The sequence below is a fragment of the Nanorana parkeri genome, unplaced genomic scaffold, assembly GCF_000935625.1.
Source record: "Nanorana parkeri isolate BGI_ZX_2015 unplaced genomic scaffold, ASM93562v1 scaffold440, whole genome shotgun sequence".
NCBI classification, from domain to species: Eukaryota; Metazoa; Chordata; class Amphibia; order Anura; family Dicroglossidae; genus Nanorana; species Nanorana parkeri.
In genome coordinates, this window is record NW_017306708.1 from 1,056,060 (window position 1) to 1,081,876 (window position 25,817).

The 25,817-nt window shown below is 40.1% G+C and overlaps 1 protein-coding gene across 3 annotated transcripts in view; it reads right to left on the reverse strand.

The window, feature by feature from the left end:
• Window positions 1-25,817, reverse strand: part of PDE5A (phosphodiesterase 5A) — a 122,063-nt gene that overhangs the window by 16,285 nt on the left and 79,961 nt on the right. For 2 of the 3 annotated variants that reach the window (XM_018560214.1, XM_018560216.1), the window contains exons 9-14: window positions 24,122-24,206; window positions 21,670-21,845; window positions 20,926-20,985; window positions 17,718-17,864; window positions 16,499-16,624; window positions 11,792-11,886 (exon numbers count right to left, since the gene is read on the reverse strand). In XM_018560214.1, the coding sequence (XP_018415716.1) occupies window positions 11,792-11,886; window positions 16,499-16,624; window positions 17,718-17,864; window positions 20,926-20,985; window positions 21,670-21,845; window positions 24,122-24,206 (689 nt within the window). The remainder of the gene's footprint in view (window positions 1-11,791; window positions 11,887-16,498; window positions 16,625-17,717; window positions 17,865-20,925; window positions 20,986-21,669; window positions 21,846-24,121; window positions 24,207-25,817) is intronic. The other variant, XM_018560215.1, reaches the window with a different exon arrangement.

Below are 25,817 nucleotides of genomic sequence, written 5' to 3' on the forward strand. Positions count from 1 at the left end.
TGGGGACCCAGTAAAACATTTTTTATAGAATGGGAAAACATAGACCTTCTAGAAATGTTTCTATTGCTGTCTGTGCTGAAATAGAGGACCAGGAAGAAGCTTAATTTAGCAAGTTTAATGATAACTGCAGCTGGCAACAAACAGTTAAAAAGGGCTTGCAGGCCCCTTTTTATAAGAAATGTTACAATACAACCATAAGGGCTACAATATGATTGGATGCTTAGGCCTACGTCACTGCCACTAACTATAAATCTTACATCCTGCGCACAGTATGTCTCCTAACTTGATCTAAACCCTTCTATTTGAATTCTACCTCAGCCCAAGCACATAGACTGACACATTCTCACTTGCCAAGTGTGTCTTATATGCTGTTAGGGTTCATCTAAAGTTCATCTGTTGAATGTATATGTATATATAGTGCTTTACAATGTCTCGGACTTTAATTATTACATACTATGAATAATAATAATGTACCGTATATGCTAAATAATATTAACAATATGAAATGTAGGAGTTAATATCAACATTCCACTACAGGGCCTTCCTGTCCTGGTGACAATCGAATTACCAATTTCTATCCTGGTGTCACAGGGATAGGAAGTGAGGGAACATCTACCCTCTGGGGCCATAGACATAAAAAGTACTCAGAAATGGCAGAAATGGTAATTCCTCTCCACCCTATCCAAAATGAAAAAAAAAATAATTAGCTACAGTTTCTTGCATTAGGTTTGACACCACAGTGAATTCGAACATATACAAACATGCACATTTGTATACTTGTATATTTCCATTTAGAGTGTATTACCCTTATATAAGGGAATAATATATGATATGAAATATTTTGGCATCTCCATGCCACAAACAGATATGGGATACAAAACACTAAGACAGAAAATATTTGGTCACTGGAAAAGATGATTGTGAAAGAATATTTTCTTCTCTTCTTTATGGTAACTGTAGAGACAGAGTTTAGGTTCAAAGAGTTGCACAGTACACAGTAAGCAATCCATATACTTGTTGAGGGGTATGTAAATTGCTTGCATTATAAGCCTTATTGTTTTGGACACAGGAGTTTTGTATCACATAACGTCTCAGCACAATTAAACTCTACATGAGTACTTTATGCAGATATGAATTTAGCTCTCATGTCCACAACTAAAAATGTTGATGGAGTGTCTGTTACTGCACCAGAAATCCTAAATTAACTTATCCTGTTTAAAAAAGATGGCTCCAATAATTTACTGATGTTGACGCCGTAGTTCCAGCAGCAACATCACTTGGCTAAGCAGGGCAGGACCACTGACCATCAATGTAAGGAGCCATACACTGACCACCAATGTAAAGGGCATTCTTTGCACTGACCCGGTATAAAAAGGCATTCTTCCCACTGCTGACCAGTGTAAGAGGGTGCTTTTCCTACTTCTCAACCGATCACCAATGTAAAAGGTCTTCCTCCCATTAACCAGCAGTCTAAGGGGTCCATCTCCCACTGAACCCTATCTAATGAGGTACCTCCCTCTCCTATTGATCACAAGTGTAAGGATGTAATGGGACACTTGTTCACTGTCTGTATTCCTTTCCTGACTTTTATAGTATGCAGACACTCCTCACTTAACGACCGAGTTCCCTTCCTACGACTATGTTGTTATGCGAATTGGTCACTTAGTGAGGAACAGAGGAAATCAGCTCTAATATACAGAACATGACTTAGGTTTGCATACTGCAAATACCAATGTACAGTACAGTAGTGAATACTGACTGACCGACCGACCAACTGCAGGAACGAGACAGACTGAGAAAGGGTTATGTTAGATGAGCTTGACCCAAGTGTACAATTCCAACTGGTCGGAGAGCTGTTTGCAAGTCCAAGCGGTTGTTAAACAGGTAGGTTGTTAAGTGAGGAGTATCTGTATGTACTAATACATGATTATTACTAAAAATAGTTTTGTCCTAAATTTAAACTATATATTTTGAATTCGGTGACAACTTTTAACATATCTTGCCATACCTGAATACACTCCCACATTATTGCTCGCATAATAGACAGTACAGGTCATTACCATGAATGTGTACATGAGGTTCTGGGTGCCAATGCCCCTTCCCTCAGCAGGGTAGACAACCCTACTCAACCCTAATCTTAAGGTGGCCATACACTAAGCGAATTCGCACCGTGGGGGGCGCTGGCGACACCTTGTCGGCTGGCATCCCTTGATCAACTGATCGAAGGAGGCGGTTGGAAAATCTTCAAATTAACAAAGTCGGCCTCCGCAATCCCCCAGACTTGCCCCAACCGTACTTTGTTCGACAATGGGCCACTGATCTAGGAGTGGATCTGAGCCCCCGACAGATGGACCGTATGATATGTTTTGCCCTCAGATCCTCAGTGTCGAACAAGTACCAAGAAGCAGGTTATAAGCTTTTGACCAGATGGTACAGAGTCCCTACGACCCTCCATGTGATGTACCCCTCTGTATCTGATCTTTGTTGGCGTTGTGGGGAAGAGCCGGGATCCCTGCTACATATTTTCTGGTCCTGCTCAAAAGTCAGACCTTTCTGGTCCAAGATCGCCACACTGATCGGCAAAATCACAGACCTCACACTTCCGTTCACTCCCTCGGTGTATCTCCTCCACTTGGCTCCACTCTCACATAAAAACTACCGACGTTCCTTGCTGATCCACTTGCTGAATGCGGCAAGGGCTTGTATTCCGGCATTGTGGAAGCAAGCCACACGGCCATCTGTCGAGATGTGGGTCAGCCGAGTGGAGGAGATTAAGCTAATGGAAGATTTGACCTCCTTCTTAAACGGGAGCCAGGCCAGATTCGTAACTACTTGGAGCGCGTGGTACCTGTTCAGGGACTCAGCTGACTTTGCTACTATGTGCAGACCCGGAGGATAGAGATGGAGCGAGTCCCGGCTGACCTGCTGTTGCCTTTTCAGGACGGGGATTGGAGTAATCCGTGCCGGATGTCCTGGAGTTGACCACCACCTGGAATTTCCCCCTACCCCTCCTAGTGTGTTTATGTTTCTTACCCTTTTTCTACTCTATGTTATGTTGTTTTGTTTGTTTAATTAATGTGCGTCCTGTAGAATAGACCGACTTGGTACTGGCCCTCCACGGTAGTGGGCTGGACCCTGCGGTATGCCACAGAGCACTGTTGTCTCCCTGTTTTATAACCACAAAATGCCATTTTGAGGGGATGGGATGGAGAGAGTCCAACCTGAATCGTATTGTTTTTGTTATGCTCAATATTTACTTTATATTCTCTGATATTGTTTGAGATGATATGGTTTAAGATGTTCCCATGGTTCTGTGTCATTACATTAATCGTCAGGTTGTTTTTTTTTTGCCTTGGATCGAAGTGCGGCCATGTGGCCCAGATACTTTGTGTATATTCTCTGTATCCCGCCTCTTTGTTTATAAATAAAGAATTTAAAAAAAAATGAACAAAGTCGGCAGTCTGCTGCCCACTCTGCTCATGTATTCTGACAGTGGCTGCTGGCCACCGTCAGCATACAATCAAGACAGCTGGAGATTCCTCCATATACGCTCGTAATCGTTGATGGAGAAATCTGTTATATTTTCTACCTTCAGGGCGCAGGTTGAACAAAGAAAATATTACAGTGTAGGGGCAGATTTAATTTATCAGCTTCAATTGTTTTACTAAATGTACTGTATTCCAACAAAATTATATACACTTGGACTGTGCTCTCAACAGTCCTGTTTTAAAGGTTGCCAGGATGTAGCAAACTTCTTCCACACTGTTTGGGTATATAATACCATTTTATATAATACCATTTTTAATTTCTGGCACAGAATTGTGTCATTTATTTGTCACTCTCGCGGTATCCCCTTGCCAGCGGTATGCCTTCTGGACCTTTTTGGAAAAGTCCCATCACTCTCATTGCAAAAAGTTTTTGAGAAGCCTATTCTTCTATGCAAAAAAATGTATCGTCCTCACTTGGAAAACCCTGCACCCTTTGTCTCTTGATATGCGGAAGCGTCAAATTAACTCTATGCTTCCGTGTTATACTTTAACATATGAAAATAGAGGTAACTTTGCTAACTTTGAAAAGGTCTGGAGTTGTGGACCTGCTCTCCCCACACAATAGCAGAATCCTCTTTGTAATGTGTTACTGTGATCTGTTCCATACTCTCGGCTCTCACTGAGTCATACTGCTCTCTTCATTGGTTTCTCCGGCATACAGTATGTGTTCATTCCACCCTATGTCTTTTATTGAAAGAAACTTTATAATGTCTTCAGGATTTGAAATCATGTTTATACACCTCTCATTCAGACACTGTACATCTGATACACCGGTGTCTGCTCCCTCTTCCCTTCGAATTTCTTTTTGGTGCTTGTTTTGTTGTTGGCATTGCTGTTAGTTGTGCAATATTATGTAAACTTTTATCAAAATTACCTTAATAAATCATTAAGGAGAATCCAACTATTTAGTAAAACACTTCACAAGGATCCTTTTAGGAAAAATACAGTAATTATGATCTGTTTCGTCTTTTTACCACGCCAGTCACAAGGTTGCCTGACATACAGCCCACACAGCTGATCACAACCACATGTTTTTGATAAAAATTTTCCTTTAAAAGAACACATTATGAACAATATAATATGCCCCTAAATGGTATTTAAGATTTTTTTTAATTAGAACATTGCCTACTTATTTTGGTACCATCTGCATTTTAAAATGATATGATTATACTATTCCTGTCATCAGATCTTAACTTGCAGTCATTTGTCTACATCATCAGATAGGAAGTCTGACTTGAGTGGTGTTAGCTAGTAGACTATGCTAGTTTTTGGACACACTTCCTAACTAGATGTGGCAGTGTCTGGTGTAAATCTTAAGCAAAATATACATGGGAAGTATCAGCTGGAAGCTTTTGTGCCTTGACTCTTAGACTGTATACTAGTTCCAACTCAGTCATGTCACTCAGCCATGAATGAAGTTATTGATGTCACCATATCAAAACTCCCCTAGAAATAGGAAACATACCAACATCTCCTCCCTGCTCTGAATGACCCCATATGGTGTTTCAATCAGCTACTGTTGTGCTCTTACTTACTAAAACCCAGAGTCCTCTGCAAAACTAATGTTATGTGTACACCCTTTATTAAATGTTTACTTTTAGAATTTAGAATAAAAGATACCTAAACCATTAAAATTGTCCATAAATGAAAAAAACGGTTTGACTGGAAACCCTCCTTATAGTAATACAGAGAGGACATCAGCTCCATGTTTTGTAGGCAACCAGAAGATGCCGGTCTCACTACTGTTTGCTATGAATGGTGGCTTATCTAACAATAAAATTAAATGATTTCAATACATAATCACTGCACTTTATACATGTACAGCAATGAAAGAATTCACCAGCAGGTGGTGCAGCAGATGACATTTGAAAAGCAATGTCAAGTTGTGAATTCAAGTGCAGGAGGTGTAAAGCTGCCCATACACCTTGCGATCTTTGGACGACACTTTTCGTCCGATGATCAAACCATCATACGATTTTCGTACGGCGCCCCCATCCTGCCCCGATTATCGCAAGATTGAATCAGCGGTAATTAAAAGAAAGCACCTGGACGAATTGCGGCAAAAAATAAATAAATATGCGCACATATTTCCGTCTGCGCATGTGCAGTGTCAATCGTACGAATTTTGACGTACGGAAACGCCGCCAACCTTGCGAAAATCGTACGATTGACCGAAGTTTTCTAACCTGCGGGTTAGTCAAAAGTCAAACGTTTGTACAGCATTTGTGGTTGAACACTGCCCATCAACCTTACGGATATTGGACGAAAATGTCCCTAAACCGTCAACACAGGCTATTATGCTGAGAGCATGCATATAGGAGGGAAGAACAGAGAGATGACCTAATTAATGTGTTGTTCCTCCATCAATGTCCAATCACAGGCTCAGGGAGGAGAAGTGACTCCAAAAAAGCAGAGCATCAGCATTTTCTCCCCCTAGAGTCACCTATCTGATGGGCGAGAATCATTGCCATTCTTTCATGGGGTAAGAGTGTTGAACTGTGTATTTGTTGAATGATAGCAGCTATAAGAGTAACGTTGGGCATTTATGAGCAGCTCATAATTAAAATCTATAATTTTGTCTGGGGTTCTGGTTGAAGAGAAAAATTTAAAAGCCATTTCTCCTGAACCTGACGAATCCTTCTTAGAAATTGGACTGTGATACCATTTACTTATACACCACTAGGGGTCACCTCACCCCTACAAAGATTCATACTAACCTGAAATCTATAATACATCCACAACATAATTAACATTTGGAGAAAACAAAAGAAAAAAAATCACAAAACTAAAAGTAATTTCTAAGTTTGTTCTATTGTATTACTTGAACATGGTCAATTAGTTTTATTTAAATTATTTGTGAATAAGAAAATCTAATTTGGGAAGCAATGTTTAGTGAAAAAAATCTGCAGGCCTATATTTGAGGGAGGAGAGTACATCACCAGTGCTCACCTGTGTGGTTATGATCTACCAACCTGTTGGTGACATCTTTATGAGATCCCCTTTTGGGATCTTCTTCTTTGCCATCTAGAAAAATGTCACAAAATTCCCCACAGGTACTTGTGGGGACAACAAGCAAAACACAGAAGCTGGCTGAAGGTCACAGAAGTGTATCCCACAGATCAGAGGACATTGCAAACAGGGAAGATTCTTCTACTTTGTATCCTTGGATCTATGAATGAGCTCTTTATCCAGTCTCCGTAACTGTTACAACAGCAAGAAGCAAATGGCGGCGGCAATATCTCTTCTTGATGTGTTCACAGCTTCTCCGAACTACAAAAAAAACTCTTTAACCCTTTCACATACCAGTCACTGACATGGAAGCATTATGGATGGGAAGTCAAAGTTTAGACAGAAATGAGAAGGGTATGTAGAGCTGTTTTCCGCAGGAAGGGGTTAAAGAAGCAGTGAGAAGACTTCTATGACAGGATAACACAGCCGGCACTAAATTGCACTACTTTAAGAAGTCCTCAGGCAGACTTCTTAACATTGCGACTGTTCTGTGTATAATTTCAGATGCAGAGGACTGTCGCAGATCTGACATAAGTGACTTAAGTGTTGCAGCAGTTGTGAAAATTTGACGTAAATGGGGAATCAATCATTTGCGTTTCTTTACCATTGTGGTCAAGCGCTGCATGTGCCCCCTGGTGATCACTCCTAGTACTGCGTGCAGAGGATGGCATATGGTACAGTACAGATCCCCAGTCCAGCTGTCAGGCAGCCCCTGGGCACACCGGAACCTAAGTAAGCACACACCTCTGTTTACTCTATTGCTCTGGTCAGCTGGGATCTACAGTACAGTATTACAGCACCTGTAATACAGCACTATTAGAGCACCTGCATTACAGCACCCATATTACAGCACCTGTATTACAACACTATTACACCACCTGTATCACAGTACTATCACAGCACCTGTATTACATCACTATTACAGCACTATAACAGCACCTGTATTACAGCACCCATATTACAACACTATTACAGCACCTGTAGTACAGCACCTGTAGTACAGCACCTGTATTACGGTACTATTACAGCACCTGTATTACGGTACTATTACAGCACCTGTATTACGGTACTATTACAGCACCTGTATTACAGCACCCATATTACAGCACCTGTATTACAGCACCCATATTGCAGCACTATTACAGCACCCATATTACAGCACCTGTATTACAGCACCCATATTGCAGCACCTGTATTACAGCACCCGTATTAAAGCACCTGTTTTACAGTACTGAACTGTATTGAAATTTTGTGTTGTCACACCGCCCCAAGTACAGTATGGCAAACCAGGTCCCAAGTAAGCGTAAACGCATAGTGCTTACCCTCAAGCAGAAGATGCAAATATGCAGGAGGCTTGGGAAAGGTGAGAATCGTACGGGGCTAATGAAGGAATTGAATATTGGTTCATCCACAATCAATGACATTAAGTTAAGTGTGTCTATTTGTCTTATTTGCTTTTAATTACTGTATTTCAATATTAATAGGAAGTCAATACAGAGTTTATGTTATGGTATAGTATGAGGTATAGCATTAGTTAGACCTATTTTTAATAGTAACTCTCAAGCAACCAGAAACCACATTTACCCGGAATCCACCAATCCCAATGGATGCTGGATAACGGGGAGTTTACTGTACCATGTTTACTGTAAGTTAAATATATATAGATATATCTATATATATTTTGAATGCTACATCTTACTGCTGCTGACCTCCTTGCTGCCAGTTCCCGTCTCTACATGCAATGAGATTTCATTGATGGCTGGATGTTATTTGTTAGGTTGGGTTTCCTGATGGTGGCAAAAATGGACCATGCTTTTGTAATGGCTGCTTCAGCCACTTGTAGTCTCCACCAGAATCCTGTGTGACAGCATGACAATGCAAGAGCTCAACTGGGACACAGGAACAGAGCGTTGTTACCTTATAACAGGAAGTGCCTGCACAAGAACCTTCATGGCAGGATCACAATGTTTTATTTTAATGAAAGCTGCAAGTTGTGAAAAAAATAAAAAATGCCCTCAGAAATCACCTTTATTGTTAAAGTTTATATAAGATTTTAGTATATGGGTTTACATGTAGTTTAAAATTGTAGCTGCTACTGCTCAAGCATCAAAATGATGACAAGTTATTATTATTATTATTATAATACAGGATTTATATAGCGCCAATAGTTTGCACAGCGCTTTACAATATAAGGTAGACATTACAGTCACAATACAATTTAAGACAAGATGGTAAGGAGGGCCCTGCCCGTGAGGGCTTACAATCTAAAAGGGAGGGGCAAGTGATACATGAGGAGGTAGCTGTGCGGGGATGATTGTTTGAGAAAGTGATTGTTCAGTGGTTAGGTTGAGGTGGGATAGGCTTCCCTGAAGAGATGAGTCTTAAGGGATCGCCTAAAGGCAGTCAGTGTGGGAGATAGACGGACAGGTTGGGGTAGAGAGTTCCATAGAATGGGAGACACTCTAGTGAAGTCCTGGAGGCGAGCATGGGAGGAGTTGATGACGGAGCTGGAAAGCAGGAGGTCTTGTGAAGAGCGGAGGGGACGGTTAGGGTAATACTTTGAGACCAGGTTGGAGATATAGCCGGGGCCAGAGTTGTGGATGGCTTTGTACGCGGTTGTTAATATTTTGAATTTTATCCTTTGGGCTATAGGAAGCCAGTGTAGGGATTGACAGAGGGGGGTTGCAGACACTGAGCGGTTGGTTAGGTGGATGAGCCTAGCAGCTGCATTCATGATAGACTGAAGGGGGGATAGCCTGTGTAGAGGTAGGCCAATGAGGAGGGAGTTGCAATAGTCAAGACGAGAGATAACAAGGGAGTGGATGAGCAATTTTGTGGTATCTTTGGTGAGGAAGGAGCGTATTTTGGAGATGTTACGAAGGTGGAGGCGGCATGATTTGGATAGTGATTGGATGTGGGGGAGAAAGGTGAGGTCCGAGTCAAGGATGACACCTAGGACCTTGGCATGGGGGGAGGGCTGGATAGTTGTGTTAACAATCTCAAGGGAAAAGTTGGGGGAAGGTGCACGGGCAGGAGGAAATATCAAGAGCTCAGTTTTTGAAAGGTTGAGTTTTAAGAAGTGTTGCGACATCCAGATTGCCATAAGTTGATGCACATAGCACAATGTCATAACATTTGGCACAAATGAAGTTCAGTCCCCTAACTTATCCATTTTTAAACCTGAAAAGCAGACCTTCATTTCACAATACGATTTGCATTTGGTCCTATATCGATGCCTCGTTTGTTATTTATGAGGGACATAAAAATGTCTCCAGTACTCATGTCCTAATGGTAAGAAAACTTTCCAGCCACATGTGACTTTAGTTCCTGCATTTTAAATTAAGATCGGAAACCATTGTGGTATTTCATCGTTATGCCAAAAATTCCTCCCAGCTCTGTTCCTCTTCACAAATGGCACAGCATCTCCTCCTTTCCATGCAGCCATAATGACTATAGAGGAGCTTGTATTACGCACCAAATGACTACCACACATGTGATCTCCTCTTCCACTGACAGATGTCTGGAACCACATAGTAAAGTCAAATCCAAGCCACAAAAGCCTGTAACTTTTTATTTGACTTTGAGGCAGTTTTATGGTTTGCAATTATTTTGCAGTGGTTGTCATAGATTTGGTTGAGTAATCCTACTCTTACTTACAGGGATTGTTCTATGGAATTTGCTTGGTCCAATTACTGAAGTCATAGCTAACCATGACAAGTAAATTTGCCTCCTCCAGCCCTTTAAATGTTGCTCTAATTTGTGAATTTGGGCATGAACCAATCTACCCTTTTCTATGTTCAATAACACATAGGGGGTTATTCACAAAGCTGCCAAAGGCAGCCGTATGAATAACCGGCCCAAAGTGAAGTGAGTCGAACGCTGTTCGGCTATTCACTTCATGCTTGTACAGCTGATTTCAGCCGTACATTGCTTCGGGTCGGCTGAACATGCTCAGCCTGTTCGGCCGACCCGAAGTGCAGAAGGAGTTTGGCTCAGCCGATCCAACATCTAGATCGGCTGGGCCGAACCTCCGGCAGACTACTCGCTGCTGTTCGGCCTATTCTCATAGGGGCCGAACAGCAGTGAGTGAATAGCCGAATGACGCTGAGCGACATTCGACTCGGCTATTCTGCTCGGTACCTCTGTGGTACTGAGCAGAATAGAAAAACAGTTAAAAAAAGTAGAAAAAAATAGAAAACGATTGGGCAGCTATCAGTGAGAGCTAGCTCCGCCCAACTGTTTTCTATTGGCCGGGACAGGTGTCATTACAATGAGAGCTTGTCAGAGTCGGCGGTGATATGAAAGCCGGCTCTGCGAGGCTCTCATCCTAATGACAAAACAGCGTCCCCTGGTTACCTAGTAACCAGTGGTTGCTGTTCTGTCATTAGGATGAGCGCTCAGCAGAGGCAGCTTTCATATCACCACCGGCTCTGCTAAGCTCTCATCGTAATGACAGATTAGCATCCCTGGTTACCTGGTAACCAGGGGACGCTGATCTGTCTCTGCAAGTGGCCGGAGCCAGCCGTGAGATGACGGCTGGCTCTGCCCAGCTGTTAGTAGCAGGCTTTCGGCCGGCTGATCGGCCAGCTTGGGCTTTCACCTTGGCTCAGTCGAGCCGAAGCCTATGCCTTCAGCTTGACTGAGCCAACTTTGGGAGCTGTACGGGCTATAGTGAATAGCCCTACAGTAGTCCTTTGGTTCTACTGAACCGAAGGGGTCCTGGGGCCGAAGCTAGCCAAAGGATCAGCCGAAGCTACAGCTAGATCCTTCGGCAGCTTTGTGAATAACACTCATAGAAACATAGGACTTTTAGAGTACAATAACTGTCAGTTCTTTTTTGTAGCCTTGTTGACTTGTTTATATTTGGTGAAAAGAATTGGCTACCTAACATAAAATACCAATGCAGGAGATTACCTAAGTGAGCCGTTCAATGGTTAGTACAAATTCACAAAAAAATTAAAAACAATGGCAGCCTTTCTCATCTATTTGAAACTCTCAAACATCAGAGGTGCCTTGATGCGGCCGTGTGGTTTCTGGATGTATGTACATATGTATAACTAAAACCTCTGTTTTTAACCTGTGTAGTTTAAACAGATTAGTTAGGAGAGGGGGGTTTGGCTAGCTTGAAAGTGTGTTGACGACCCACTGTATTGTTTTATAAATTCACACTGATCATCTAGGCAAAATGGCTCTTATACTAGTACATTAGTACTTTTCATAAAGCATGCTCTTACCTCTGTATAAAGGAGTTATTGACCCCTCTGTGATCCAAATCATGGCTCAATGTGGCAATCATCAAAGCCAAAATCTCCAGATCAGATAGTTTACTCTAAGGGAATTAATGACAATAAATACCTTGAACAAAATTATTTGTAAATGAGTGTTAAAAAAACAAATATGTCACAAATATTCCTTCCTGATAGATCAATGGAAGCATAACATTTTTGTAACTGAAGAGAAGAAGCCACAGTCCACCAACAACAGTAACGTTTAATCCATAGGGCTAAGAACTGTCAGCACGCTGAGACTCCCCACCTAGAAGCCTCCCCTCTAACGCGTTTCACCCGTTTAGGGCTTAATCATGGAGACAAAAATGTAATATGTACAAGTGCAAAATAACTGAAGCACTTCTTGATCTCAGAATTGGAAAGTGATCTAATAGTGAAGATAATGTGAAATATGACACAACAAGCTTCAGATGGTTTCTTGGAGAACACACTGGGGGACATTTATCAAGCAAATTAGCAACATAATTAGTCACAAATCAGGCCTATCCTTCAGAGGTCTCATGCCACAGGTTTAAGGACCCATGAGCCTGTATTCCTGGGCAGCCAAGTGTGACAGTTTGCAAAGTTCTGAGACAGGTTTATTGCTGCAGAAGCAGCAACATTTCACTCTAAACAGACACACAATTAAGAAGTGGTCAGAGTCAGGTTTTGTTCTGTCGCATTTGGACTGAGAGAAAATAATTTATTGTGTTCACCTTCCTTCAGAGGAGAAATTAAAGCAGTGGTGAGGAGGATTGTGGGATGAAAAGACTACTTCCTGGTGCTACACAGAAGCCTTTGAATCAGTGAACACATTTTGCCTACAAAGCTGAATTCCAGGCAAACAGCTAAATGTAGGGCTGCAACTAATGATTATTTTCATAATCGGTTAGTTGACCGATTTGTTTTTCCATTAATTGGATTAAAAAAATGTATATACCATCTTCTATTTAAAATAAAATACATAAATGAATTTTTTCAAACAAAAATTTGTTTTATTTAATTTAATTTATTTATTTTATGCATGCACAATTTTTTGCAATCGCACCACACTGGAACACAGGGCATTGAAGTACCGTGCGTTCCAATGCAGACGATCGCACTGTGGGTGGGAATGCGTGTTTGGGGTGGCATTGAAATCTCCTGCAGCAGAATTTGTCAGGCTGAAACCCAAAATTATTTTCTTCCCACCTTTTGTAATTTAAAAAAAAATATTTGTATGTATTATATTAGACATTTAAATTAGTTTCATGGATTTAAAATAATCTGAATTGAAAAACTCCAAGCCAATATAATAAAATAACCAAGCTTTTCTTTATAAAAGTCCGGTCATCAGTTTTGAGTTAGCCATGAATATTGGCCTGGGAATTATTGCTCTCACTCTGGTGCACGTGACAATACCTGACATGTGTAGCGCAATCGTCATTTTTGTACAGAGGTGCATCCAACTTGTGTTTCTGTTCGTATGCACGCTTTTGTGGGGGGCGGGGGACAATTTTTTTACATTATTTTTGTGTATTTTTAAATTTATTTTATTTACCTTTTTTTTGTAAACTTTTTTTTCTTTTAACCTCATTGCTATTACATGGGGGGGGGGGGGGGGGGGCCCAAGCAAATGTTTGCCCAGGGTCCAATCAGTAATAAAGACGGCCCTGTATCCATGGTGTAGTTGAAGAAACAGCTACTTGAAGAAACAGCTACTTTTGGATACATCATATCTCACTTGAGTAATCTATTCTAGACCTCTGCGTTCAGCGCTGTTTTGCTCTCACATTGAGCTGTACCGGTACCACAAGATTAAGCAGCCAGGCCTCGGTGTAACGGCGGGTGGCTTTTCCCCCCCGCCCGCTGCCAGCCAGCAGAGGAGGGACCTAAAGGAGCAAGTTCTCCTTCAGGTCTTCCTCTGCTGATTGACAGCAGGCAGTGGGCGGGTGCAATAACCAGCCTGCTATTGGCTATTTAAAATTACAATAGCAGATTGGCTATTGCACACACCCACTGCCTTCGAGGCTCTCTGATCATTGAGCAGCGCCGTGTCCTGACCCGCCCCCTCTCTGGTATCTCTCTATCTCTCACTCACAGAAATTTAAGACACAGACTGCAGCGGGGAGGAGAGCGGCAGCGAGGGGATTGAGAATGGCTACAAAGAGTTGAGGACGCGGCAGTGGCTAAGCAGAGCTGAGGCGGTGGCAGCGAGGGGTCGGTCGGCTGAGCGTTTGGGCACTGAATCAACTAATTAGAATCAGCAAATCGATAATGAGAATTGTTGACACTGATTCTCATTATCGATTAGTTGTTACAGCCCTAGCTAAATGCACAAATAAAGTATAGATATTAGAGTTATTTTACCTGTCAAAGGATTTGTATTTCTGTCCATTCATTTGTGAAATTTACACAGCTCTGCCACACAACACAGCCAGCCTGCAGGCCTGACCTTTCTATACTGCAGTTAAGAAATACAACTACAGGTGAAACTCGAATAATTAGAATATCGTGCAAAAGTAATTGCAGTAAGTGCTGCAAAAGGGGCCCAAACCAAGTACTAAGTACATATGCATGCTTGTACTTTTCAGAGGTCCGATATTGTTCTATGTACAATCCTTGTTTTATTGATTGCATGTAATAATCTACTTTTTTGAGGTTGTGGATTTGGGGTTCTTGGGGTTTTCATGAGCTGTAAGCCATAATCATCACAATTATGACAAATCACGGCTTGAATTATCTTGCTTTGCATGTAGTGAGTCTATCTCATATATTAGTTTCACCTTTTAAGTTGCATTAGTGAAATAAATGAACTTTGCACGATATTCTAATTATTCGAGTTTCACCTGTAGTTCTTGGTTAAGAAGCAGCAGACTGATGAGTACATCTCTCTGTCACTCAATTCTCTCCTCCTGTTAGCATGTTTCTGTTTTTAAGCACAAGAGCACTGCAGAATAACTGACTGTCTGTTGTACAGGGGATAAAAAGGCTCATATCAGGTGAGATTCAGATACTCACACTAGTTGCTGTTAATAATACACTTAATGATTCTTTAATAAACACAAACCTTTGTACACTTCAGTTTTTTCTAAATCTGCTAAAACATGATATTTCAGCTATTGTCAGATAAACCACCTAGCAATATGCTACTAGAAATATCTGCAGTTCAGTTCAGGGATCTACACACCTCCTGCAGGTCATTGTATAGAGGAGGTTCCTATACTCTCTCTGCTGGACGTTTTATTTTATATTGTGCAAGGAGTTGCTGGAGCATGTGCATTTGGACAGGAACACCCAAATTCCGTGAAGAACAGAAACAGTGTCAGGAATTATGGTTTGGAAATGTGGCTGTTAAAGTATCCAAGACCTTGGTACCCAATTTGTGGTCTGGGGGCTGCATGTGGCCCTTTGACACGCCTCTCTGAGCCCCTGAACACAACAGCCTGTGCTTATCTTACCTAGGTGCTTACTCAGACCAGTGAAGGAAAAATATTCTTTAGACTGGCTTCTAGTAATAAAATACTTTGGTAATGTGTTTCACTTTTCTGCGCTGTCCTTTCCTTATAATGGATCTTGCTATGGCACAAGTAGTTCCTAAGTAGGTTGTAGGGGCAAAAATGTGGAAGTATTGATTTATATGGGGGCTGGTATAGCAGTGATCTCTATCAGTCTCATGTAATGTGTCTCCTGAAGCATGTCCACAGACTCCAACATATGCTATAGCATGTTCCCAATCTCTGGCCATCTCCTGCAGCACGTCTGCAGTCCCTGACACATCCTGTGACATGTCTGCAGTCCCTGACATCTCCTGTAGCCTGTCTGCAGTCCCTGACACATCCTTTAGCATGTCTGCAGTCCCTGACATCTCCTGTAGCATGTCTGCAGTCCCTGACACATCCTGTAGCATGTCTGCAGTTTCAGGGTGGCGCAGGACCCCTTCATCAGATAGACACAGTAACATTAGTACAGACAAATATACCATTTAAATACATCACCATTTCCTTGCCGCATCAGTACAATGGCTAACTTGATGTCGCTTCCATGCTTTTGGTATATCTTTTTGAATAGGTTAATCGTTTTCCCTACCATCTCATGTTGCAAGTCTTCAGCCCTGACATCTCCTGTTACATGTCTGCAGTCCCTGACCATCTACTGTAGCATGTTTGTAGTCCCTGACATCTCCTGTAGCATGTCTGCAGTCCCTGACCATCTCCTGTTGCATGTCTGCAGTTTCTGAGAGTTTTTTGTATTATTACCTTCACTGAATATTGCGTTTGGCTCTTTGATGCTATCAGAACCCCCTATATCCAGAGGCCCCCTATAGCAGTGGCATCACAAGGGGGGTGTCACCCAGCATCGGGACGCCCTGCCCCATAGCCAGAAAGTTGATCACCACTGATCCAAGACATATTAGAAGCAAGAAGTTAGCTCATCAAAATATCAGTTTTGGCTGGGCTGCTCATTACATTTTCTGTGCTGTAAGTAAGTATAGTCAGATATGCTGTTCTAATAGTAGGATTAGTGTACTGTGTCTCTCATAAACACACAAGTGTAATAAGCTGTGTTCTGTATTATTTTCAATCTATGCTTGTATTCCCAACTCTAAAGCAATATGTTGGTGTAAAAGATGGCAGCTATTTTTTGCAATTAAAAGCATCTTCTGTACTGTTTAATGCAATTTGAGTTCAGTACCTGAATCTTGCCAGTCTTCAGTGCAGCAAACATACATTGTGCTGTATTAAAGGCATGTCTCCAGTTGTGGTAGGCTACATTCTTCCTATAGTTTTTCTTCACACTTAAAATCCATCTACAGAGAGTCTGTAAATAAAATGGTAGAGCATAACAGTCAATGAACATTATAAGGCCGCAGCAGCTCGCGGTATACTGGGGCGTCTCAGTATACCGCGAGCTACAGCTTGCGGTATACTGAGCCTAGGGTGACGGGAGGACGCTAGTTTCTCCTAAGGAGAACTATGGGGAAAAGCCATAACCCCATAGTTCTCCTTTAAAAAGCTTAAAAATCAAGACTTTTTCTTTAACTATTACTTTGGCACTTCATTATTGCAACAAAAAGGTACATATTTTTGTCGTCCTCTTTTAATTCAGTTATGGTATATATTTCCCCCTGCATGCCAGATGGGTATGCTCTCCAGTGCCTGCTGTATCATCATATATCGAGTTAATAAAGCCTTGCTTTTTGTTGCATTAAAATGTACATGGACCAGACTGCCTGTACAATGTGGGCCTACAATTCCTGTTCATTCATGGTGCTCCTTTGGATGGGCCCCTTTACCCAAGTGAGTATGATGTTAGGGGTTTCTGCAGGGGTGCAGGCTGCCTTTCCATCTCTAAAGTCTGTATATATCTACAATTGCTCTAATAAGGATTTAAGTATGATGTTAGGGGTTTCTGCAGGGGTGCAGGCTGCCTTTCCATCTCTAAAGTCTGTATATATCTACAATTGCTCTAATAAGGATTTAAGTATGCTGTTAGGGGTTTCTGCAGGGGTGCAGGCTGCCTTTCCATCTCTAACGCCTGTATATATCTACAATTGCTCTAATAAGGTTTTAAGTATCTGCCTGGCCCAAACAGACGCTAACTGTAGTCCAAAAAAACACTAGAATCAACAGTAAACTGTCACCAGGCATCGATCCAGTGTTATTGGGAACCCCACTTCACTCTGTTTATAGTTCACAAATTGTAATGAAATTATAGCATAATAAAAATCTCACAAACAAAGATATTATTTCACATGAACACACAGGGTGTTCCATAGTTGGCTCAGGAAGTGTTTCCTCAGTTAAGTCATTGCTAAGCCATAGAGTCCAGAATAAACAGACCGCTGCAATTAAAAATCATTTAACTAGTCCAAAATTAGTTCGGTTCAGTATGCTTTTCACAGTGTTCCTACCTCGTATTTCATTTGGAAGGTCTGCACAAGGTTGAGGTCTGTGAACATTCGACTTGTGGCTAATGTGGTTTCTATGTCAGAGAGATCAAAGTCACTGAAGTAGAAGTCCGTTAATTTAAGTGATTGTGCAGATGGCACGACAGCTCCCTTTGCAAGACAAGAAACATCAATTAGCTAAAGGCACATCACAAATAATATAGGTGATCTATATGCAAGAGGGAATAGGAAGTTAACCAGGAGCTTCTGCTACTGATGTCAAAATCCATAGCAAACAATATACAACACTGTATTATTTCTGCTAATAGTTGAATTGTAAAACTGTAAATTAAAACAAATTATACTGTAATGAAGTCATGCAGCATCTATACGATCTCACATTTAACAATTATTCAATGGAATTTAAGAGAATATTCCTGAGTGTTTTTAATGAACAAAATCATCAAACATTGCTTAAATGATTCTGTGGTTAATAAACATCAACTTAATGAGGAATTAGTTTCCAAGCACATCTGCTGCCACTTCATTCTAATTTTTGGGGACTTCAAGGCCTTTAACTATAAATATAATAGCATTTCTAGGCCGTAATGCATAGGATCATATGACTCACCCCACCCAGCATTGAGTGTGACCGCTTCTGCAAGGGGACAGCTATGTTCTCCGCAACCTCTTAAATATGGTTGTTTGAAACCTCTCGTCGGAACTCATCATTCTCACAGAGTTTAGTACATCACTGCATTTTCTTCTCTCTTATTACTTGACCCTCCTACTAGTAAGGTTTTCATGAACAGGGCCCTCTTAACCCTCATATATTGAAATTGTATTGTAACTGTATTGTCTCCCCCCATTTTGTAAAGTGCTGCTCAAAATGTTGGCGCTATATAAATCCTGTATTATAACAATAATAAAATATATTAATAGTTCTCAATGTTTCCTTCAGCCACGGAGAAATGTAGTTGCTATGAGCAGCACAACTAGGATTTCCATGAAATAGTAAATGAGGCCCAATAGCTGCTTGTACCTGTAACACACTGCCCACAACTCTTCTAGCACTGCTTTTATAGGAACATTAGAATAATAATGACTAAATAATCTAAGTGCTGTGACTGCTATCACTCCTTGTTCCTGCTTCAAGAGTTAAATAACAACAGCAACTATCTGCATGTAAAATCCCATATGGTGTCCTCTATGTGGTTCATGGAATCTTGTTGCTAATGAAATGTTTATATTTGCCCCAGGACAATACCAGCTGTCTAACTAAAAGCTGCTTAGCCTTATATGCCTTATAATTACTACATTAAAAAATAGTTACCGATAGGGCTGCAACAACTAATCGACATAATCGATTATAATCGATTATTGAAAAAGTTGTCAACTTTTTCAATAATCGATTAATCGGCTTCCGAAGAATGCATATGTTACAATCGATATGCTTTGGTAGAAATTAAGGTATTTAGCATTATTGTGTCCATGAATGTGTGCCCAGGTGCATATTTAAAGGGAACTTTGCTTACTTTTTTTTTTTTAAAGGTAAAGGCTTCTGGGCTGTCATTGTGATCCTGATTTAACACCCTAATGAGTTGTGGACCTTGAGTAATTTAATGCATGACAAGAGTTACATTTTTTTACATTTTGATGGCTGCATGCTTGTTCCAGGGCAAATACCTAATAGGTAGTAAAACCAGGATTAGGATTTTTGCCCCGGTTGCCTGCACATTTAAAATCCAACTCCAGATCCAATAATTCTATTCTCTCAGGTTCACTTTAAAGATAATTTATAGTGTCCATTGTACATAATTTGTTTATTATGGTCATGACAAAAAAAATATTTTCTGTATATTTTTTAGTCAAGCAAATAGAAAGTACTGGATATTAATGTTAAGAAGTCTTCTATCCAGCCACCAGGTGGAATGTTAACTGATTCATACCTGAGCATTTTGTAACATGAAGCTCAAAGCTCCAAAATGCACAATGACCAACATCCCATGCTTTTAAATTGTGGCTGTTCACATATGTTCACTCAAGTGCCTGTAGCTTGATGCCTAAAACTCAAAAATGTACTACTACTACTTCTGAAGCAGAATGGGATGTTTTTGGCCCTATAGACTTCAAGTCTTTACGAGTGGTAAAGAAAGATCTTTCGTATAATCGTTCGTTCGGAAATCTACTAGTGTATGGCTAGCTTTAGGGTTATTTTCAGGTTTCCTTTTTCTCCTTTGCTGGTCTGTTGCAAAAAAGGCAGTTGTGTACAGAAAAGCAATAGTCAGAGGAATGATTCATCCCTTATTAGACACTGTGTTCAGGGTTTTAATCAGGCATGTACCCTGATCTGACCATAAACGGCCAGACTTCACAGACTTCCTCCAAAGTCTGGCGGTACCTTACTGCAGAAGACAGATAAACTACCAAATGCTTTCATTTCTAGTCTTGCCATTTGAGAAAGCTTGCATCTGTACACTTACAATGACAAAGGAACAGATTTATGCATTTTCCATTGTAGACAGACAACATATGAACTTTAGTCAAAGTAAGCCTTCTTTAATAAACCCATGCAAAGATAAATGATGATTTGCAAAATGGGGAAGCCCTCACTGACTGGTTGTCAATTTGGAGAATTCAGAACAATGACATGTTATTGCTAACAGTGTTAAAAGTTTAGTATACTTTGCACATCGTTCTTTGCTTCTTTTAAACAATCCTAAATGCTACATGCTAAATGCCTCAAACACTACCCGCATGAGCGAAGACTAAGAGCAGTTACTTTATTAATCATCTCATTAGCTCAAGACAAGTGACTGTGCTGAAAAACAAACAATATACATATATGTTATTCCGATGGTTTAATTAGGTTGTTCCCACCTGCATATTTGCTAGTAAATGCCTGAATTAGATATGTGACAGGGGGGCTACCATATTCTGAATTAAGCTGCTTTTACTCTGCTTGATGCATGGGGTCTGTATGTTCTCCCTTGACTCCTTGCCCTAGCTCCCTTTCACAACCCCAAAACATACCAATAGGCTATAGGGCTTCCATCCAAATTGTAATTGGGGTGTTGTAGAGACACAGATTATAAACTTGTTTGTGGGATACAAACTAATATAAATAGATCTCAAACAATGCACTAATAAAACTGTCAGTAATATTAAAACATTTACTATACACAATGTATAATAATGTATTATTCTAATAGAGAAAGAAAATGTTTTTTACCGCTGTTACCTGCAGCTCCATTGTTTCCTCTTCAGCAGCAGATGCATGATATGAAAGAATCTGCCATACAAAAAGTGGTGTTTTTAAAACAGCACAACAGAAAACAAAAAATGTGGAGTTGATTTACTAAAGGAGTAGAGGCTGTTCACCTAAATGAACATTACATTTTCTAAGTAGACAACAGTGTTTACTACTTTAGTAAATCTACCCTATGACAAAAATGTATAATCTACTCACCATTGTTACCTACTTTACAACATATTTAATAATACAAAATAAAAAGCAAATTATTGGATACCATAAATGTTTTCTAATGTATGGTATCCAATACATTTTTATTGACTGAAGCCAGGTCAGAGAAATATACATTCTGAATAATCAGTATGTGCTTCTGCCCTTTGTTTTCCAGTATTTATAAATGTGATCTAATTAATCCATTGCCATTCCTGTAATGTTTTGAATTCTGATCCATCCTTTAACAATTCTTTGCAGTGTGTTCTGAGTCAAGAAGTGTATTCTTAGGAAGTTTAATATCAGGCAGTAGAGAATGCAGTTTTTAGACAAACACAGATGGGTGTCTGGAACATAAACTTAAGCCAACTTTGTATAGAGCAGCGCCAGAGGAGTACAAATCCTTAAGGAGGGTATCGAAAAGCTTGTGTTTGACAATAATTATTTAATGCTTGAACAAGATGTCAGCATTGTAACAGTCTGCCAAGAACAATCCTTTTATTGTGGACTCACCTCTAATGTCACCATTTGTTTGGCCATTGCTCTCTCCACAACTTCATACATCTGGGTGTTCTGTATCCCCAAGCCACAGAAAATTGCAAAGGCTTCCAAAAATTGCTCATCATTTCTGTTGAAGGTCTTGATTTTGCCAGCGTTTTCTTCTACCTTGTTTACAAGTTGGCAAACTCCTGTGATAAATACACCAGCAGAGACATTACTACATTCAAGAATGTTGCTTCAGAACTAAAGGAAAAAGTGATCATTTATGTCTGTGTACCTGAAAGGTGTCAATTATGTCTTATTGGTTAATTAAACTAGTGTATACACATGCTGTAAAATCTGCTTGTAATATTAATAATACATTTTTGTCACATGTTTGGCTGTGCTTGAACTTAAGTCTCAAACTTGAAAGCAAGAGAAAAGTCAGATTTCCTTGCCTCTTCACTGGTTTTAGGTCAGTGACTCTAAGTACTGAAGTCATAGCACCAGCATGACAGCCAAGCAACTATCCTTATTAGTCAGCAATGATAGCCTATGTATTTCTCTCACGACATGTCTCCTTTACATCAGCACTTTCCAGCCAAATAAAGAAGCCACTTGCATACTTACATTAAACCCACTAAACCAAAGCAACCAATCAGCAATAATGTTTTATTGTACTGACAACTTTGAACCAAGGAAATGTTAAAGGCTTATTGGTTGGCATGTATTACTGCATGTTGTACCTTTATTATTGCCCTTTACATGGTCTTACAAAAAAAGCTACATTAGTCCAAATCCCTCTCATTAAAAGGTAAATGGCTGATGAATTCTGAACTGGCTTCTTATACAGTTCATGGCACCCTCCCTCCACCACTACACTCTTCTACTACAATTACTAATGCAATTTCAGTCATGTAAAATACAAAAATAAATAAAATGCAATTGTTTTTAGGTGTAGCTACACTTTAATTACCAGTTTATACCCTAGCCTAGGTCATCACAGTGCATCACAGTGCATGAGACTCTTGTACTCAGAAGTTAAATTTTAAAAATGCATTCAAGTACCTTAACTATTAACAATACTTGGGGAGATTTATCAAAACTGGAACAGACAAAATTTGGAGCAGTTGCCTATGGCAACCAAGCAGCTTCTCGCTTCATTTTGCTCAGGCTACCATGCACAGCTGCTCCAGATTTTGTCTGCTCCAATTTTTATAAACTCCTCTAACTGTATCTTATTAGTGTATCACTCAGTTGTAGATCATCAAATCACCTCTGAATTGGTGTTGACACTGTCCTTCCTTTTAGAGGGTGGCTACTTTTGTTCCCTATGATGGACTACAATATCATGTTTAGTTTACCAATTTGTATTAAGATTGTAGTCTATCACAGGAGTGAGCTTGGAGCAGAGATTATTTGAGGATCTACAGCTGAGTGATGTACAAATAAGATTTTTTTTGGTTAATAGTTAAGGTACTTGAATGTACTTTTTAAGTTTTAACTATTGCTATGTATGCTTGTTTTTCTGTGTACATTTTGTGTCCCGTACTTGACTAGAAGTTAACGATTAAACTGACATACATCATTTCCTCCAAAGCCTTTAAACCAGGGGTAGCAAACCTCCGGCCCTCCAGCTGTGGTGAAACTACAAATCCCATGATGCATCTCTCTTCGGGAGTCATGTCTGTGGCTGTGAGAATCTTGCAATGCCTCATGGGATTTGTAGTTCCACCACAGCTGGAGGGTCAGAGGTTTGCTACCCCTGCTTTAAGCTATTTGGTCATGAGATAGTATTTGTGCAGAAGGACAGTATTATATTATAGTAAATGTTTAGGTTTTAAGAGCAGACTTGCATGCCAGAAAATGCAGAGTTACATGCCAGAAAATAGCCATGTGAAGACAATACAGAAAGTGTATGCTTCTTTTAAAATGTATTCCGGCATAATAAAACCTTTAGCTGCCATATATAAAACAAAAACATAAAAGGAAGATGATTAAAACTCAGACATTGACAACATGACTTTGGCAACAATTGATCTAGTTCTACATTTGTATTCAATATAATTTTTTTTCTATGGATAACTTTTAGATAACATCAAAGAGCCTATTTAAAAGAAACCTGTCATTAGAGAAATATGGGGGCTGCCATTGCTAAAACCTTCTGACAATGTGAGTTCCCTGGCTGACATACTGTATATTGCCTCCCCCTCCCCCGCAATACCTGCTTAATGCTCAGTTTTGTTGATTGGCCATGTGGCCCCCAAGGACTGCATTATGGAAGGACAGAGGGACTGTCACATGCTCACCCCATGCCTAATAATACTGGGATTTTAAACTGGGCAGATGCATGGATTGGATTGGTGGGTAGCATTAATAATTTCTTTTTTTTTGGCTGTTTCCTTTAAATAATTTTCAAGATTTAAGAGTTTAAGACTTTTTGTTGCTAGTTTGACAAAAAAAAATGCAGACATGGAATAAATACCTATAACTTTATTCTTCTTTCCATTCTTAATAGGCGTGCACAGTAAACTCTGAATGTTCTTGCTGTTATTTTCTTCATTTTCGTTCTGTCAACAAAATGTAAATGCCATGTCACAGGCTGCATTCCAACTACGTTCTCTATCCTCACACAAAACTTTTCCAGTAAAAGACAATTAACACAGCCAATAGTAACCCACTCATCCAGAATAATGCACAAACCCAGTACAATGTAGCACTGTTTCCTGTCTTGGCAATTACAGCGTACATTGGAAAGAACATTTATCCAGACTAAGCAAGAAAAGGCTGGAGCATCAAACATGTAAAAGAGAATTTCATTTCAGTTACAAATACACAGAATTTGCAAAATTTGATTCATATATATATGTATAAAAAAAAAAGGTCTGGAAATATGATTGGGTAGAAAAATCAATAGTATATGAAAATCATGTTAAACATTTTTTTTGCTAACAAAGCTTGCATTTAAAAACTAATCAGACACTAAACTCTTAAAAATGCATTCAAGAACCTTAATTATTAACAATAATGCATCTTATTTGTGCTGGTGGTTGGCTCGTCTGAACCATGAAAAGGCACAACGCTGTGTGAAGATTTCAAGGTACCCCTGGGGAAGCCAGAAGGCACCCCAGAGTGGCACGGCACCCTGACTGAGAAAGGCTGATTTAAGGCATATCAAGGCATATTCAATGGAAAATCATAACATCAGGGTGTACAGGATCATAAAGAGATAAAAAGTTATAACACTTCAATTGTACTTTAAATTATTAGAATTTTGCAGCTTTAGTTACAAAATATATGTACTGTATATGCCCCCTTATTTAGCTTTATTTAGTTTGTCTGAGCCTGACACTCCTGAAGTCTGACAGTTGCTGACCTCACTCAGGGCTCGATCACACTAACCCGCACGCTAAAATGCTGAGTTTTACCATGTGAGCTAGTGTGCTGAGTGAGGTCTGCTGGGGCGCACTATTTACTTTTGTTCCCCATGTGCCCTAGTGGTGATTGCCATTGTTCAGTTGCTGATGGTGTAAACGAGCCCTCTCTGTCTCTCAACTCCTAAAAATGCGTAATAGTATTGGGCAGCAAAGTACATTTGTACTATATAATTGAAGGGGATTGAAAACAACTATGATACTCTGAGGCAATCTCAGGAGCTAAGAGTCAGTGAGGCTGATTTACTAAAGGTGTAGAGAATCTCCACTCAAATTGTAGCAGTGTTCACTTTTAATACCCAATCATGTGCAGATGAAATAGATCAACAGGAATTTGCTTTTCACGTGATTGGATACTTAAAGGGAATCTTTACATATCTCTATCTTTAATGAGTGAAGATTCTCAGCTCCTTTAATAAATTAGCCACTGTGTGTGAGGTGACTGACAGGTTAGCAACCCAATCTAACCTTTCTTCCCTGGCACTCAAACTATAGAGCTAAATAATGGGAAATTTATTAAACCTTTATAAGTAACCTTGCACTTAATTTCAAGTATAAATGCACTTTTACTAATATATATACAAATATGTGTGTGCCCTTGTTCCAGCAGCGGCTAAGAAAATGCCAGGATGATGGGATCCTGAAGAAATGTCCTGTTTCCATTTGCTTGCAGTCTCCTGGCTCTGAGTATAAACTGCTATGAAAAACCTGGTCCTGGTGGACTGATTGCTTATTCAACTTAACGCA